This window comes from Cheilinus undulatus, linkage group 17 (genome assembly GCF_018320785.1).
Source record: "Cheilinus undulatus linkage group 17, ASM1832078v1, whole genome shotgun sequence".
Lineage (NCBI taxonomy): Eukaryota > Metazoa > Chordata > Actinopteri > Labriformes > Labridae > Cheilinus > Cheilinus undulatus.
The window spans coordinates 33,098,287-33,114,658 of record NC_054881.1 but is presented as its reverse complement, the minus strand read 5'-3'; the positions used below and the strand labels follow the sequence as shown (position 1 = coordinate 33,114,658).

The window sequence follows — 16,372 nt, the reverse complement described above, 5'->3', positions numbered from 1 at the left end:
TTTTCATGTTTCTGAGATAACTTCTTAGTTGTAAATATCTGTAAAAATCTTGGAAGGGTTAAATTCCTTTCTAAGCTGTTCAAATGACTTATATAAGTATATATTAATCCACTTCTTTTATCCCACATTCATAGTGAAGAGTATAAAATCTGGATCCATTGGAGTTTGATCATTTAGTTTCTTTTGAACAATCGACCACTCTCTTTTTTTCTCTCGTATATTCATTTGTAATCTTTACTCTGGTTTCGACCTTTTAAGGTCTTTTAAGTCCTTGTTTTCTGAATATACAGTCCACTATGAGATAACACTGGAAATGCAGCAATAAAAAGATTTAAACCACAATACTGAATTTAAAAATTAATATTACATAGCCCCAACAATTACAAATACGACAAATATATAAAGTTGAAAGGTCAACACATTTGAAATGCAGAGAGTGATGACGCAAAACAAATTGAACAGCAGATCCAAGCGCTCAGTTTCCAGGGGAAAGATAAGAGAAAAGACATCATGTTTTACACGGCTATTAGACATGATCACTCTGTAACCACACGGTGGTTTTCTTGATTCATCCCTGCCGGTCTCTTGGGTTTTTTTCTTGCACTCAGTGGTTTACCCCATGCCTTGCACAGGCTAAAGAAATACAGAGAGGAAGGCTGGTTCTTTGTGTTTCCTGGTCACAGCTGCAATCTCCCATTTCCCAGGAGGCTTTGGGCCCTGGTCCAACAGCAGAGAGAGAGACACTGAACTTTTCTTACAAAAATAATGTGATGCTTTGAGGATTATCAACCCCAGTATGATGCTTTATTTGTAGTTCCACATTTCCTGTCTGAATTGTACAGATTTTACTCATCTCCTTAATCACTGTATTCGATTTATTTATTTTTTTGTCCTCGTCGATCATAGATGTGCTTTTCATGAAATCCAAGTGCACAACCTCCAGGGAAAACTGGCGAGTGATACAGAAATTAATCTCATATGCCAGCAGCATTTGAAGGACTAAAATCCTCCATCACACCTGTGGGATATTTATAGAGCAGATCAAACTGTGGCTCCACATCACATCACCGGGGCACTCTAATATGAGTTTTCTTCAACATGCAACTCTACCATGAAGCTCTAACTGGTGAAGAGCCCAGGAAACAGTTGTCTGCAGAGTCTCTCCCATCTCAGCTGCTGAAGTTTGTAACTCCTTCAGAGCAGTCATAGGTGTCATGGTGGCTCAGTTTGTGAGGACGGTCTGATCTAGGCAGATTTAAACATGTGCCATACTCCTTACATTTATTAATGATGGATTTAACTGACCTCCAGCAGATGATCATCCTTGGTAACCATCCCCTGACATATACTTTTCAATCTCTGAGTTGCTTTGAGTGTTCTTCTGTCTTCATGGTGTAATGGTAGCCAGGAATACTGATTAACCAGTGACATGACCTTCCAGACACAGGTGTCTTTATACTCCATTCACTTGAGACACATTCACATTACTTTTTAGAAATCTATTTTCATGTTTACATCAAGGACTTTTTTTTTAAACCTTGCAAAGCAGATGGATTCTCCCGTTTCCGTGTTTCTCACTGGCGACTCCATCTTGCAAAGCTCACATCTGAACCATTTGGGCCAGCTAGAAAGTGATAGGACCAATTAGCAATGAGGGGCAGTACTTTTGGGCCCGGCGGAGTCGTGAGGTAAACAGGCAGCAGCAAGAGGCCGGTGCAATTATGGAGGAAGAGATCAGCGTGAATGCTGCTAAAGCGCTAGTTTTATCCGAACTTGACGACTTTTCTTCGTTAAAAGAAGATCAAAGAACAGCAGTGAGTTTCAAAAACGACAAAAGTCGAGTACGTACATGTCTTTAGTCGCCATGTTTCGCGTTATTCCTCTGTAGCTGCGCACGCACAGCTCGATAGCGGCTACGTCACATGTTTTGTTGCTTTGATTGGCCCGCAGAGATTTGACAGAACGTTCATCCAATCACACTCCGAGTTTTTTCAAAGCCTCTGCCTTTTCCCAAATGTTTACTATTGATGGATGTGTGAAACAAATCCATCTGGCGTGTCAGGTTAGGACTTTTTGTTTTTCGTCAAAAAGCCAAGTTATATCGACCATGATTGATTTATAAAAAGGAAAAACATCAAATAGGGTGAATACTTTTTCTAGGCTCTGTAGATCAGGGGTCATCAACTACATTTGGGGACAGGCTACTTTAATTAGGGCCACCAAATCTCAGGCTGAATTGCTGTTCCAATAAATCCCTGCCTACCCTCCGCAGTGATTTCCGACATAGAAAATAATTATATAAAAGCTACTGATCTTCATGCTGATGGTCTTTATTGGTGTTAAATCACTCCTCACATAAGTTTTAACTAACAGCCAGCTTTGACGTGTTTGATTTTGCCATATTTCCAGGTGAAACTGAAACTTTTAACTGAAGCTGTGGACAACACTCTATCAGCTTTGCTGGCTTTGTCCACTTTCCCTCCAACACCAAATATTTCTCTTAACACAACAAAATGAACCTTTATCATTCTAATCCCCAGTAATGAATTTTGAACTGCTTGAACCAGTGTGGATGTGCTACAATTCCTTCTATTGAGGACTACAATGAGTGCAGATAGCGATCTCACATGCTCCGCAAACTATACATCAACAATCTGGCTGCTATTAAACCCGGGTGAAAAGGATGGGATGGTGTTTATTGTTATCTGTTTTCAAAAGCCCTTATAAGAGGAGCTTAAGACAGATTGTGGAAATCCATTAATTCTCTGAGGAGGGGAAAAAGGTGTATTGCGTTGTATGAAATCAAAGGATTTGTTGAGGAGGGGGTTGAATTTAACCTGTAATAGCTTTACCTCTGCTGTGACAGACTGCAGCATACAGATAAGAAACATGATGCATGATTGGAAACCAAAGGAAGGGACTTCTTTTTTACCTCTGCAGCTCATGTTGAGTAATATAAAAATCTATCAGAGTTGCCGGCCATGTCACTTGCAAGATTCCTTCATCTGTCTAAGTGGTGTGTGTAATCATATGCACTGTTGTTGATAAGTGTTGCTAAATAAGAAAGTGACATTATGAAGTAAATTTAGCGGCTAATCCTCAAATTAAGCATGCACAAGTCTCCATCCACACAAAAAAAAAGAGAGAGAAAAAAGAAAATGTTCATCTTTAAATCCAGGTTTCTAATACCAAGCAATCCCCTTTTCTCTAAAACCTCAACAATGAGGATCTTAGGAGCTCTCCACTTCTCATTTTATGCGCTGAAATCTGATTTCTTTGGTAGAAAAGGAATGAGGCAAGATTAACTGAATTTGCTGTCCTCCCTAACCTCTTCACAAAACTGCCCAGATTAGCTAGGAATTAAGTTTCAACCATTTCATGTGTCTGGTCCATCGGGGGGATTATGGTTTTACTTTTTTTTTTTTTTTGTGCCTCCCAATTTCACTATAAGGGCCTGACTAGTGTTGTGCAGAGAGGAGAAGCAGAAAAGCAGCCGAGCTAGAAATATCCAAAAGTGTTTGTTGGGGATATCTTGTGATTTTCTTGTGATTCTTTTGGAGATGGACGGGCTGATCAGGATGGAGAGACAAAAGTTTCCTTTCACTATTGAGAACATTCTGAGCAAATATCCAGATAGCAGTGGAGACAAGCGATCATGTGGGACAGCTGGATTAAAAGACAAGGTGTCGGGTGCTGTTGGAGGCCAGCCGGAGAGTGTTCATCATGCCTGCATGTGCTGCTGCTACTGCTCCCACTGTGGAGATATTTTCCACACTGATTTCATCCATGAAGGTAAGATCATCACGTATTTAGACACCTGAAACAAAGATGATTGTGACTTTAGTAATAGGAAACTCACTTGAGAGTTTCTCCCTCCTTGCAGCCTGTCAGTACAGTTGGCCCCCAATGCTCACAGACCCCTGCAGGCTGGGAGACGCTCACAGAGATGAGCAGTCGCCCGGAGCCAGTCAGGTGCAGAGGAGAACTAGGAGGCATCGCACTATTTTCACTGAGGAGCAGCTGGACGCGCTGGAGGAGCTGTTCCTGCAGAATCAGTATCCAGATGTGAACACGAGAGAGAGACTGGCACAGCAAACTCACCTGAGAGAGGAGAGAGTAGAGGTAACACACATTATGCATGCTGAAAAAAATGTCCTCGATGAATCAATGTATTTTTGTTGATTACTACAATATTTACTAAAATAGTAGTGTGTTATGAACTAAGTGACAATCAAACAACTTCCCTTTCTTTCTGCTGGCAGGTTTGGTTTAAGAACAGAAGAGCTAAATGGAGGCGTCAGAAAAGATTGTCATTTGGCTTGGGAAACACAGAAAACTGAACTCTGTTTTGTACATATGGATTATACTGAGAACTATGTGTGTCACCGTGTGTATGCAGAGGTACAAGGATTATTACATGTCACAGTCACATTACGCTTTTTTAAAAGAAGCTTTTGATGTCAGTCATGATGCATCAGTAGCCACTTTTGTAAACTCTTTGTATATAATAGGCCGAGTCCACGACAGAAGAGCAGAGTTTATTTGCTAAAGCTACACCTCAGAGTAAAATGTTGAATTTGAATGAATTGAGTGGATTGTAGCTGTATGAACGTGTGGAAAAAGTGTCCTTGAAACAATAAAGTTGTTTTAAAATTGAAGAAAGTTTATTTGTTATGCAACCTAAAATGACTCCAAGTTGTCTTGAATGTGGCATGCAGAGGGCAATTTGATTTAATCTTTGTATCTATTTCAGTATCATTCTGTTCATCTCAAAAAGTTTTTATCAGGCTAAGTGGTAATTATCCAGACTGTTTGACCTTTACTTTACAGCTCTGTTTCAGTCAGTGTGGGGTCTCAGGAGATGATAACAAACATTTCTGGTCAAGTATTTCACAGTTAAAAACTAGAAAAGCACTCAAAGAGCGCAGACCTCCGCCATTAGCCCCATCTCCCAATAGTAAAAAATCCTTTAAACAATTCCTGGATCCAGACGGTGATCTGGATCAATCCCAAAATCTAATCAGTTCTTTCTTATGCCATTTCTGACATTTCCTGAAAATTTCATCAAAATCTGTCCATGAGTTTTTGAAGTATGTTGCTAACAAACAAACTAACTAACTAACTAACAACCCTGTCGATCACATAACCCCCTTGGCGGAGGTAAAAATACCAGGGCTCAACATAAAATAGTTAAGTAACAAGAGTTGAGGGGCCCACCTTCACACTCATATTGCCACTTAGTTTACATAACATGCCTTACTTGGCAGAAATTTTTTCCAGTAGAAATATAAATCAATTGGCTCATTAGAAATAGTTGTAGTAATATTTAAGTTGAGCCCCTAGAAAATGCTGGCTCAGTGTAAATCTGTATGTTCACTTGTATATATGTAATATATTTAAGGAAACTTAATATAATGTTTTGTATCAGATGGCCAAGTTATCAAAAGTTCATCATTTTTGCTTCATAATTTGTTAACTCAACATTAATCTAGCTGGATTTTTTTGCATGTGTGTCTGAGCAGAAAACAGAACCTTATAAATGTTATTATATATAATAATAATATTAAATAAAATTATCATTATTAAAAGTAGTTAGTAGTAGACATCATATTAGTATTTGACAATATTATCTAGTTTTCAGTTTGTTTGTTTTTTTCTCATATTTTATTTCAGATTTGTTTCAGGAGTATTTTTTTTTTATCACTAGTTACTCTGATGGTCACTCAATTAAAAAAAAAAAAAAACTTTAAAATATCCAGTTTTGTATTTTACTGCTATACTAAATCTCAAACACTGTAAGAAAGCTCACTGTGGTAAACACATCACCTCATATGCATATTTGCATTTATTAATCCAATTATTAACTAACTACTAACTTAATTTATTTACCATACTAAAATGATGTTAGTAATAAATCTGTTTATTGTAACTCTGCGGTAAAAAAAAAGCCTCACCTCTTGTGCATTAATCAGCTATCTTAAATGATCTACTTCATGTAAATCTGCCTACATCCTTGCATATTTTATAATTCTGATCATGTCTAGTCAGCATCTTGCAACCTTTGCACGTCGTGCCATACTATACCACTACAAGAGCTTGTACATGTATTACAGCTTAATTGTCCAGTATTTCAGTTTTTTAAAACACAAATTCCAAACGCTTTTAAAAAAAAATAAGTGCATAGCAAAAAATAAGGTTATTAAGAACGAAAAAATAAGGTTAAGAATGTTTAAGAAAATACAAAAAAAAAAAAAAAAAAAAAAACCAGAGCGAGATTTTACCGGAACTTTCCCCAAGAGACAGTAAACTTCCGGTGACATAACACACTACGTTGTTTGTGCGCTGTGCCACAGTTAGCATCCAGTAGGCTAGCTCGTTAGCTATTTAACTGGTAATAATTAGTAGCGTTTAGACTTAAACTTCCAGTTTTATGCTGTATTATTGACATTATAAACAGTGCCCCGACTTTAACGGGAGAACATCAGCCTGGTTTCGATTCCCGGTGTTTTTCGTTAAAGGGTTGCTGTCAGCCGTTAGCCTAGAAGGCTAACAGGCTCTACAATGGAGGGCAGCGCCAGCGTGAGGAAATCGCTGTCCGGGACTCTGGTCCCTTCATCGGTCACCACAGTGGCTGTCATACAACAACCCGAGGAGGAGAGCAAGGGGAAGCTTAAAAGAAAGGTCCTCGACGAAGAGGAGTACATCGAGGTAGCTATCTGACAGTTTAGCCTACGACTTAGCTAAGAGGTGGGCTGTCAGACAACACAACATCATTGCTGTCTGTTAGTATGGAAAAGACAACAGACATACATTTTTTTAGTCAAGGTGCAAAACAGCCTTGACGCTGATTTTTGTGCGTTTAAAATTTGGTTAACTTGAGGTGGTAACTTATAGACGCTAACATATATATATATATATATATATATATATATATATATATATATATATATATATATATATATGACGTCTGCTGTTAAAGGTACCGCACGCCCAGTTCCTTTTATTGGGGTGGGTTAAAAACATAACATAGTTATATGCTGCAGATGGTCTTTGGCCGCTCAATTGCGTTTTGTCGTAATCAGGTAAATATTACCAGTCTCATAATGCATTCAAAAATAACCATACTGCATCCCTTGATCAGGCCTTCTTGCATTCAAGCCTGTATTCTTGTTATAGTGATTTATCAACTTCAAATACTTTGAAAGACTCTGCAGTCACCCTGTTGATGAAATTGTATTTGTTATAATGAATTTCCAAGCAGCAACAAACAAACAAACAAAAAAAAAAAAACAGGTTGTCTGGTTATAGCTTCACAAATCGTTTCAGCTCTACTTCACTTGGTTTTGAACGGTCGAGCCCACAAATCAAGACTTGTAAAAATGTCTTCTCATGCCTTCCTGGCATTATTTTTGACCAAAGGCTCATGCACATATGCTGATATGAAAATTCAGTTTTTTATTTATTTGTATGTTTTCTTACTTAAGTTATAATATTTTACAGTCAAACATTATATCATATTTTGTGTACAAAGTCAAATGTAGTTTTTTGTCTAATCCTAACAGAATTTAGAGAAGATCATCCAGAGGGATTTCTTTCCAGATGTGACTAAACTGCAAGCGCAGAAAGATTATCTGGATGCAGAGGAAACTGGCGACCTGGAGAGAATGAGAGAGATATCCATCCGATATGGATCATCTCTGACGAAATCTACCCCACACTCTTCTGCACCCTGTGAGTAATAACCTGTTTGTTCTCCTCTTGGTGTTAAAAAAAAATAGTTAAAGTTTCAAACACCACCATACCAACAGACATACAAATGAAAGTCACCAAAGAATTTACTTTATATCCATTTTTTTCTCTTTGTTCTCTTTGTATTTAAGATGTGACACCAGCTAGCTTTGAGACACCAGTAGGCCGCACAGGATCTCCCTCAAGCACTCATGGAAGTAAAGGTTTAGATGGAGGTAAGTACCTTGATTTTATAAGAAACAACTCATAACAGTGTCCTGAGCTCTAATGACTTTTTATATGAATTTGAAAATCTATTTCCAACTAAAAAACTCAAAAGTTTCTCAGTAGTACTCAAAATGTGCATACAGTGAAATAGTAAATCCAAACAAACTGACTTCTATCACTGTTGTATTTCTAGAGAGCAAAGAGGAAGATAAGGAAGAGAAAGAGCTGCCTTCTCTGGATCGTTTTCTCGCTAAAAACACCAGTGAGGATAATGCATCGTTTGAGCAGATAATGGAACTGGCGAGGGACAAAGAGAAGCTGAAGCATGCCTGGTTGTATGAGGCTGAGAATGAGTACAAAGAGGTATGTAAGAACAGAGTTTATTGCAACTATTCAAGTCAGAATGAATCAATAAATTGCTGGAATTATAGGTCTGCTGAAATGCTGATTGCTAAATTAAGAGTAAAGTCATTGATGACTGATTTGTTCACAATTTTGTGAAACAACCAGAAAAACTTTTGGACTGTGCTAAAAAAACATTAAAAAACTTCTCTGTTTCTCAGCGTCATGAACAGAATCTCGCCTTACCATCAGTAGAGAAGGCAGCACTGGAATGTGTCAAAGCTGGACTTGAGACTTGGGAGTACAAGGCAAAAAATGCCTTGATGTATTATCCAGAAGGTAGGAAAGCCAAACTTGTTTAAACTTATTTTTCACTTTGACATAAATGTATTTTGAAGGCATGAAATAGATTGTGTTATGCTTTGAGAGGGACAAACTTAATTCATGTTTTCCCGTTGTTTATATATTTATAAATCAGGTGTTAAAGATGATGATGCTTTATTTAAGAAGCCACGGGAAGTAGTTCACAAGAACACACGCTTTGTTGGAGACCCATTCAGCAAGGCTCTCAACAAAAGTCAGATCCAGCAGGCTGCAGCCCTCAATGCACAGGTACAATTCAGAAATACGGTATTTAGCATTAGGAATGATGATAAATTATGTTCAGTTAAACATAAAAAGAAATTAACATATTATGTATCTATTTTGTCTTCATTTCAGTTTAAACAGGGAAAGGTTGGTCCTGATGGGAAGGAGCTGATCCCTCATGAATCCCCGACAGTGAACGGTTATGGTTATGAAACAATGCCTTCGCCTGCACCTGGTAAGTGGGTCCTCAAGGGTTTTTTTTTAGAGCATGCATTAATTCAGTAAATGTGTATCCATACCATACACTAACAATACATCTTCAGTGACAATCTGTTATCAAAACTAACTTCCCCCCCTTTTTACGCATGCAACAGCCCATACATCATTTCGGTGACTGCCTTACCATGGTTTGATATCTCTTCATGCTGTATGCAGTGAAGCTGCTGGCAGTAAGAATAAATGGGGGTGTCAGGGACCAAGCAATTAGGGCAAAAGGACAAAGGGGTAAAAATAGAAAATGTCTTTAATTAAGGAATAATTTGTTAATAAAAATTGGACATAAGTGGGAAAAAACTGTAAATTAGGGCCCAAACTCAAAATGAGGTCAACTAAGCAAAAAGAACTAAATCTTCAACCTAACCAGACATAACTAAACAGACCTGACAATCAGTAACACATGAGGGGTTATATACACAAAATGGACTAGTCCGACACAAACAAGGGGGGAGCTAAAGTGACATCAAACTAAACATGTAACTTATTAAACAGAAACCAACCAAAATTAGCCTATTTAAATAAAGTATTTACAAAATAAATGATTACTTAAGTATCAGAAAGCCTAAAGCAAAAGAACAAAATCTAATTTGCAAATCATAGCCCAAGTCTCCCCCACTTCAGTCTCCACTGCTGGCAGCCTCCACTTCCTGTGGGCAGGGCTTAAAGGGCCATCTTTAGCAGCCAACAGGTCCTTTGTTAGGTGATCTCAAAAAACGAACAAAGAAAGTGTGAGTATACTGAAAATTAACCAAAACAGCATCAAATTAAAGCAAAATGACAGAATGTTAACTAAATTGTGTACTCAAATCAGACAACAACTGTCAACTGCAGTAAAGTGAAGTATATTTTAACAAATGTAAAAGTGTGATGTGATTGTTTAAAGGGGAAACAAAAAGTGACTAAGATTTGTCAAATTAAATCAAAAGAAATACTAACAAGAGGTGGCAGCAGATGATGTGGCCGCCACAGGGGGCAATATGATGCTTGTAAAGGACACAGTGATCTACTGTTTAACAAATAAACCATGTGGAGTACTGGACGAATTGAAATGACAACTTGATTAAAAACGACAAGTTCGAAGGGAGTCTAGATGTGTCGCAGAGAAGCTGGCTTTTAGAGCTGGCTCCTTTTGGGAACTATGGGTTAATTTGGGATCACTTCGAGAAACAGTTTTCCTTTTCACCACTTTTGTTGTTTTAAACACTTAAAAAAGCCCAAATAGTGCTGAATGAAAAGCCGTTTGAAAACTGTCAGATCGGCTCTTCATACTGAGCTGGGCCAAATAATCCAGATCTCTAAAGAGAGACATACAAAGCTTTGCCTTCATGTTTACTAGTGGCATACAACAAAACGTCATTTGATTAGGTGGTCTTTACCACATGCCAGTACACATATGGGCCTTTTCCACCACAACCGAGCTACCCGTTTGAGGGCGCGTCTAGAGCTGATGACGCATTGTTTTGTGCCCTCCTCGATCTCTCTACATTGTCTGGTCTGATTGACTTTACATCATTTTAAAGCAAAAATTAAACTTAAAACTGATAGCGTTGCCTGCTCCTCTTTTAACATTCTCTCTCTCCCTCTCTCTCTTAACAAACAATAATTCACGCTTAGCAGGAGAGAATTTTCCTGCATGTAAGTTAAAGAACAGTATTCTAATAAATGATTGATGGGTCTCCAAAGAGCAGAGAATGAACACAATCATATTTTTGGATTGGGCCGTGAGAACGGCATGTTTTACTAGCACCAGTTAATAAATAAATGGGCTGAATTTTTTGAACATCTCCAGCATTTTTTTAAGTGTAGAATTTATTTGTCTATTAGAAGGGGAAAAAGTCAAACTTTTGTTATTAGTAGGTGCAGAAAAAGTTGTAATCCTGGATCTGTGCTTGGTCCTTCCTAATATCACTTGTCGGTGTGGGAAGCCATGCACAACTATCTGACCGTAGTATGCACAAAAACCTTGAATTTTGGTCTTGTCTCATTAATGTTTAAGTTGCACTGTGAATGCTGGCTTTAGACCACCACTGTAACAGAGTCATAGACAGCTGGAGCAGAGGCAGGGATAAAACGTATCTCCCCGTCTCCCCGTGGGGTGAAAAATTATTGTGGAGGGGGGTTACCAGTAGCAGAAGGGGTAAATCCCCCGGCACATCGCACCTTGCAAACCACTTTGATGACAGTGCGGCACGCTTGGAGGTGGGGCTGTCTTGCTTTGGCCCTGCTTTGAGAGCAGCTCGGTGCGGCGCTGCTTGGCCAAACTGGTGATGGAAAAGCAAATCGGCACGGTTTGTTTTAGCTTGACACAGCCAAAAGCAGTAGTAGGAAAGCCCCAGTAGCGTACCCCACAGCTCCCCATCTGGCCCCCAGAGGCTTGATTAAATCTAGAAAATATTCTGAGGAAAAAAAAATATTGCTGTATTTTGGGTATCTTATCTTTTTTCCCTTTAATATATATATATATAATTGTATAAATATTTAAGTAACTCCAAATATAAGTGACATTGAAACTTTTTTCAAGAGATTAGCTTAATGTTTGATCCGTTTTACAAAAGTCCAACTATTATTAACTATTAAAAGCAAATAAGATGCATGACAAACACATACTCTTAAGTCTATTCTTGATTAAAGCGGCAGATTTCTGTGTAAATTAAAAAATTCAGGGGGGTTGAGAGTTTTTTTACTGCCTGAGAATCAAACCAAAAGATCGTTTCCGTCATGTGTTTTTCACCAGTCAGGGTGCAGCATATTCACATAAAACTACATGGCAGCCCCAGAAATATGTGGCTTAAATATCTCATTCGGCCCCTTGTGGCTGGCTTCAGTATAGGTAATAGAGGCTGAGTTCACTGCTAAAGGCTAAAAAAAAAGGTACACTTTAAAGACAATAAAATTACTTTGACAGAAATGTTTCTTTAATTAGGTGATTTAACAGTCTGGCCCCCACAGTATCTGCATAGACATAAGCTGGCCCTTGTACAAATGTAGTTGATGACACCCTTTTCATTTTTTCCACTTTTTAACCCCTTTTCCTTACTATTTTTGCACAATTTTGACCCTTTTAACCCATACTTCATACTTATTGCCCCTATTTTTGCCTAATTTTAACCTCTTTTCACCACTTTTCCTGCTAATTTGTGATACTTTGTGCCACTACACAAACCATTTCAACTCATTACCTATTTTTGCCACTCTCTGACCCATTTTCATCTCTTTATTTGGCCATTTTTGCAACATTTCTGCCAGTCTTGACCCATTTTTTTAGATTTACTAATAATGACTGACAATTGAATTTCTGTAAAAACAGATTTAATGCTAAGTCATTCTCAAAATACTTCAATATTATTTTTTTGTGGTGGATTTAACATCTGAAGACATTTAAAGCCAAAAAAAGTCTTAAAACCACAGTATCTTCTTTTCCTCTCTCTCTGAATTTAATGATCTTCTGGGGGCCTGACAGGAAGCTTTGGGGGGCCTGATTTGGCCCTCGGGCCGCCAGTTGATGATCAGTGGTCCACACAATCAGTCCAATCTGGATAAAGACATCACAGATCACCTCTGTGCTACCAGATATTGAATCGTTTTCAATATGCATACAGTTTTGTCCGCACAAAGTATCAACGAATACCTCTTGATGTGCTCAGGTCAAATATGAATCCCTGTGAAAGCTTTGTATAGATGCTGAAGAAATCCAAGATCAGAGCGCAGTGTATACCAAGGGTTTTGTGTGAAGTTGTCTTATGTTGCCTATTCAACAACTCTTGCTCTGAAAACTAAAAACATTTCCTCTCTCTTCAGGCGTATCTGAGTCACCTTTGATGACCTGGGGAGAGATTGAAAGCACGCCGTTTCGTCTGGATGGATCAGATACCCCATATGTTGAGAGGAACCACGGCCCGTCGTTTAAGGTACCAAACTTTCAGTGGTTCCTGTCGTGCTTTTCTAATCATTGGTTTTTTATTCTTTTGTTGACACTAAAAATTTGTTTGTTAAAGATTCCAGAGCCAGGAAGAAGAGAGAGACTGGGTTTAAAGATGGCCAACGAAGCTGCAGCTAAAAACCGTGCAAAGAAACAGGAAGCCCTGCGAAAAGTTACAGAGAATCTTGCAAGGTAAAGATTATATCCGCTTCTACAAGTAATTCCAACTTACTGTTTTGTTTTGTTTTGTCAGGAGTCCTGATGAAAGTAAAGCATGAGATATCCATTATTTACTTGTCTTTTGACTGATGTCTAACTAGAACAATCTTTGTGTTGCAGCCTTACACCTAAAGGACTAAGCCCCGCCCTCACCCCTGCCTTGCAGAGACTCGTAAATCGAACATCCAGCAAATACACTGACAAAGCACTACGAGCCAGTTACACCCCGTCACCCTCACATAGAGCCCCCGGCTGCAAGACTCCCTTCGGTGGTCCGTCCACTCCTTCAGGAACGCCGACCCCAAACAAAGCCAAGACGCCTAGCTCTCAGGACCTCACATCACTCACAGACAATCTGCTTCAGCTGCCCAAGAGACGAAAAGCCTCAGACTTTTTCTAGGGAACAGACACAGATCTCTGAAGAGATTATGCAGAAACAGACTCGTTTAAATGGAGAGAACTTGATTTCAAGTCTACGGACCCGTTATGGAGAAATCTTTCGTCTGGATGAAGACTGATTTATTTGTTACAGTCCTGTGCCAGCAGTTTTTTTTTTTCTTTTTATGTTGAGTTTTTTTTATTTACACTATAAATATCCAGTGGCTGTTTCTGTGAATCACACAAACACAATAACCAATAGCTGCTGGCCCAGCTGTCCACATATGCTCCCATGCCATAACAGTGTGTGTCACTGCATTGGTTTGCATTAAACCAGGCTTCAGCACATCACACACTGTAATAAAAATGTTTTTGATAAAAAAAGGGCTACATTTAGACACCATATTTATACCAATTCAAGTATGAATGTTTCTTTAACTTTGCATTGTCTTATGAAGCAGACTCAAATTAAGATGATGTCTCTTAATGACAAAAAAGCAAACAAGAACATCAGCATCAAGATCGACTGTTTTATGGTAATTTATAAAGACTTGAATCACTGCTGATGGTGCAGGTGTTAAGTGATTAATTGCATGCTGCAGAAACAGCCTTTTTCATTTTCCAGAGCAGTGATTTTAGAGGTGGTTACGTTTGACTATTACAGGAAAGCCGGATTTGATTTTTTTAAAATGCAACTTGCAAGTGTGCAGGGAAATAATCTGCAAAAAAGAAGTATTGCTTTGTTAACAGGGGGCGCAAGAATCAACACACTTACACACAAACTTATAATTTCTCACAGGAGCTTTAGTTTACAGGTCAGCGTATTTTCAGGCAGATCCGGATGCTTTAGCACCTTTTCCCTGAAATCATTTAGTTAAGTTGGATATTTGTTACCAAAATTAGTCAGCAAAAGACTAAAATTAAATGTTTTATTTTTTCAATAATTTCTACATCTTACTGACACTGGCACTAAAATAACCGCATGCCTAGAGGTTACTGGATCCTCTCTGGCCAGCTTAATTGCCAAATGAGGTTGACCTCTTGTATGAACAAGTCAAAACAAAACACTGCAGCTTGATTTATAACTTGACCTCTTCAGGAGGGGGGCCAGGGTTTAAAGATCAGTGTTTGCATAACCAGTCATGTGAGTTATAGGGCTGGTCAAGCATCAGTGACAGCGGAGGACATTACTCATCTGAAACCACGGTGTAATTCACCACACTTCAGTACAGTTAATGTTTAATAGGCATGGTTATTCTTTGTGAGAAAATGTATCATCTTTGACATGGTTGGTAAAAAATATTTACCCATTTGTTGTCCAATTCTCAAACACACATGGTCTTATCATGCTGATAGTGACTGCCTTATAATTTGGGCAGTATAATGCAGTTAAAGTGGCCTAAGCTGGGATTTATTTTTTAATGTCTAATTTATATGTTTATTCTATTCAATAAACCCAACAAAACAGCGTATATATAACATAAAACCTTCAACTTTGAATGAATAGGAGCAGAAAGAAGAATCTTATATATGCCTTGTCTTTACAAAACATAAATCGACAAAGCATTTAAATACATAACATTTTTAAAAAGACATATTACTAAAACTCCTATTTACAGGTCTGTGAGAAGTTTTAAATAGTTATAAAAAAGATGCACTGACGTCTCAATGACTTAGGAAAGCAAAGAGACAGACTGCTGCTATAATAAATCAATTAGTATCACTGCGCTGAAATAAGATCGGATATATGTTTTTTTCCTACAACATAAAATACCTGTAGAAACGCCCCAGTCAGAACTTTGAAACATTTTAAACCAGAAAAGGGGCTCAACAGGGCTATAGAGTCAAAATGCTGAAAATATAAACTCATCTACTAGACCCTTGGTTCCCAACCTGGGGTTTGGGACCCCCTTTGGGTGCAGCAGAGATTTCAGGGGGGGCTGCAAGGGTCTGTCCCCTCTGAGGTTGTTAAAATTAGGGTCATTTAAACTATCGAAAATCATGATTAAACACAGAAATTGTTCATACAAACGTCTTGGTAATAACACTTGTGTTTTTGGCTTGTTTGTTTGGTTGTAAATGATGAAAATAATTCAAATTGATGTGTATTTTTGACAACAATAAGTCTTTAGTTTTTCATGTGGGTCATCAGGGGTCACAGCTCTTAGATATGTGAAGGGGGGGCTCAATGGAAAAAAAGATTGGGAACCGCTGTACTAGACCTTCCTTAACTTGCTTTTTTTGCACTTAAACTTCTCTCACTCAAACATTGCAATTTGTTAGTCACACTAAAAATTTTAATAGAAGAGATAAGAATGCATTGTAAAGATGTAATGGTGGTGGAGTTAAAGTAGATCTAGGTGTAGTTCCATTCTAGCCTAACTTTAGCATTTTTACTTTTTCCTTTTGCTTAAAAATTATTGAAGTACTTTTCATTGTAAGATTATCTACAAAACAGAACACATAGGTGTCAAACATTTTTTCTTACCTCAGAGCTTATTTGCAGTAATAATCTGAAAACTGAAAGGTCTTTTTTTGTCAGTGGAACCAACGTAATGTCCTGGGTATGCCTACAAAGACACAACATCCCTGCAGCACTGTATTCATCAGAGAGAAAAGCTAAGTATCCATCTTAAAAGGTCAGATAGGTCAGAATGAAAAGTATATAATCCAGGTTATAAATTAATATTCAAG

At 38.1% G+C, this 16,372-nt stretch overlaps 2 protein-coding genes across 2 annotated transcripts; both read left to right on the top strand.

Moving 5' to 3' along the window:
• The first annotated feature begins 3,560 nt into the window (after nt 1-3,560).
• Nucleotides 3,561-4,340, top strand: LOC121524812 (homeobox protein goosecoid-2). The gene is made up of 3 exons (XM_041810325.1): nt 3,561-3,792; nt 3,884-4,122; nt 4,263-4,340. Exons 1-3 carry the CDS (start codon nt 3,561-3,563, stop codon nt 4,338-4,340), a joined length of 549 nt encoding a protein of 182 aa, XP_041666259.1.
• Nucleotides 4,341-6,338: 1,998 nt separating this feature from the next.
• On the top strand, nt 6,339-16,244 carry ess2 (ess-2 splicing factor homolog). The gene is made up of 10 exons (XM_041811729.1): nt 6,339-6,708; nt 7,563-7,731; nt 7,881-7,964; nt 8,150-8,319; nt 8,520-8,637; nt 8,777-8,910; nt 9,019-9,121; nt 12,961-13,070; nt 13,158-13,273; nt 13,421-16,244. The coding sequence occupies exons 1-10, from the start codon at nt 6,562-6,564 to the stop codon at nt 13,698-13,700; spliced, it is 1,431 nt and encodes a 476-aa protein (XP_041667663.1). The 5' UTR covers nt 6,339-6,561; the 3' UTR covers nt 13,701-16,244.
• The last annotated feature ends 128 nt before the right edge of the window (nt 16,245-16,372 follow it).